This window comes from Oryza glaberrima, chromosome 5 (assembly GCF_000147395.1).
Source record: "Oryza glaberrima chromosome 5, OglaRS2, whole genome shotgun sequence".
Classification (NCBI taxonomy): domain Eukaryota; kingdom Viridiplantae; phylum Streptophyta; class Magnoliopsida; order Poales; family Poaceae; genus Oryza; species Oryza glaberrima.
Genome location: NC_068330.1, coordinates 19,947,643 through 19,948,615, shown reverse-complemented (window position 1 = coordinate 19,948,615; position 973 = coordinate 19,947,643). Strand labels below are relative to the sequence as shown.

Genomic DNA, 973 nt, shown 5'->3' with positions numbered 1-973 from the left:
GCCAAGAACAGATCTACTGATGAAGCACAGCACTATTAACTAGCCTTTCAACAAAAGAAAATTGATCTTCATTACTAATACTCCGAAAGGTCCGAACAAAATTGAGGGAAAGATGAACAAAAGGGCATCTACAATCTAGCAGCAGCAACTTTTCCTGTCACCATGTCAACTACATCGATCCGTACACATCTACGTACGGAATACTCCTACTGCACAGCACACGTACACAAGCAATATACTACAAGTAATATGCATATCAATCTGAGTATCAGATGATGATGATGTTGCTGTTCGATTGGATCGATTCAGTTGTAGCTGGCTTCTCTCCTGAAGCTGCTGCGATCCGCTGCCTTCTTCTTGGAGTCTGCAGCAGCAGCAGCGTCGCCGCTGCTCCTCGTCGCCGGCGCCATGAGGTTGCTGAGCGTCCTCACAATCTGCCGCTTCAGCTGCCCCCTCTTCAGCGGCGGCCTCTTCTCCTTGCCACTGATGAAGCTGCCGCTGCTCTTGTACTGCTGGTAGTAGCTGTAGCAGCCGTACCCCTGCTCCATGGCTTCTCTCTCTCTATTTTCTTCAGTTCTTGCTCAGTTGCTCCTTTCTCTCTTCTGAAACTGAAATTGTTTTTTCTCTCTCGTTGCAGTAGTAGCAGTTGAACAGGTAGTTGTTGTGTTGTGTTGTGAAGCAGGTTCTAGTTTAGTGTGTGGAGATGATTTGAGAAATTGAGAAGGCAAGAAGTATTTATAGGCGGAGTGATCTGAAGTGTCATGCTGTTCTGTTGCCGCACATGTTAATTAATTTAATCTCGGTTGTAACTTTGCATCAGCCGGGGCGGGTGTGTGTTTTTTTACTATTCTTTGAAGGAACAACTTGACCACTTCTGGGCCGGGAGGTTTGTGATGTGATCATGGCACTAATAAGGGCATCTATGCCCTGAAAACGACAGAAATGACAATTGATTACTACTACCTGGAGGGCA

General features: G+C 46.1%; 1 protein-coding gene across 1 annotated transcript; it reads right to left on the bottom strand.

The window, feature by feature from the left end:
- Positions 1–690, bottom strand: LOC127774639 (uncharacterized). Its single transcript, XM_052300919.1, has one exon. The coding sequence runs from the start codon at positions 546–548 to the stop codon at positions 306–308; it is 243 nt and encodes an 80-aa protein (XP_052156879.1). The 5' UTR covers positions 549–690; the 3' UTR covers positions 1–305.
- Between the last annotated feature and the right edge of the window lie 283 nt (positions 691–973).

Coding starts and splice junctions, on each gene's coding strand:
- LOC127774639 (XM_052300919.1), bottom strand. CDS start 548: ATGGAGCAGGGGTACGGCTGCTACAGCTACTACCAGCAGTACAAGAGC.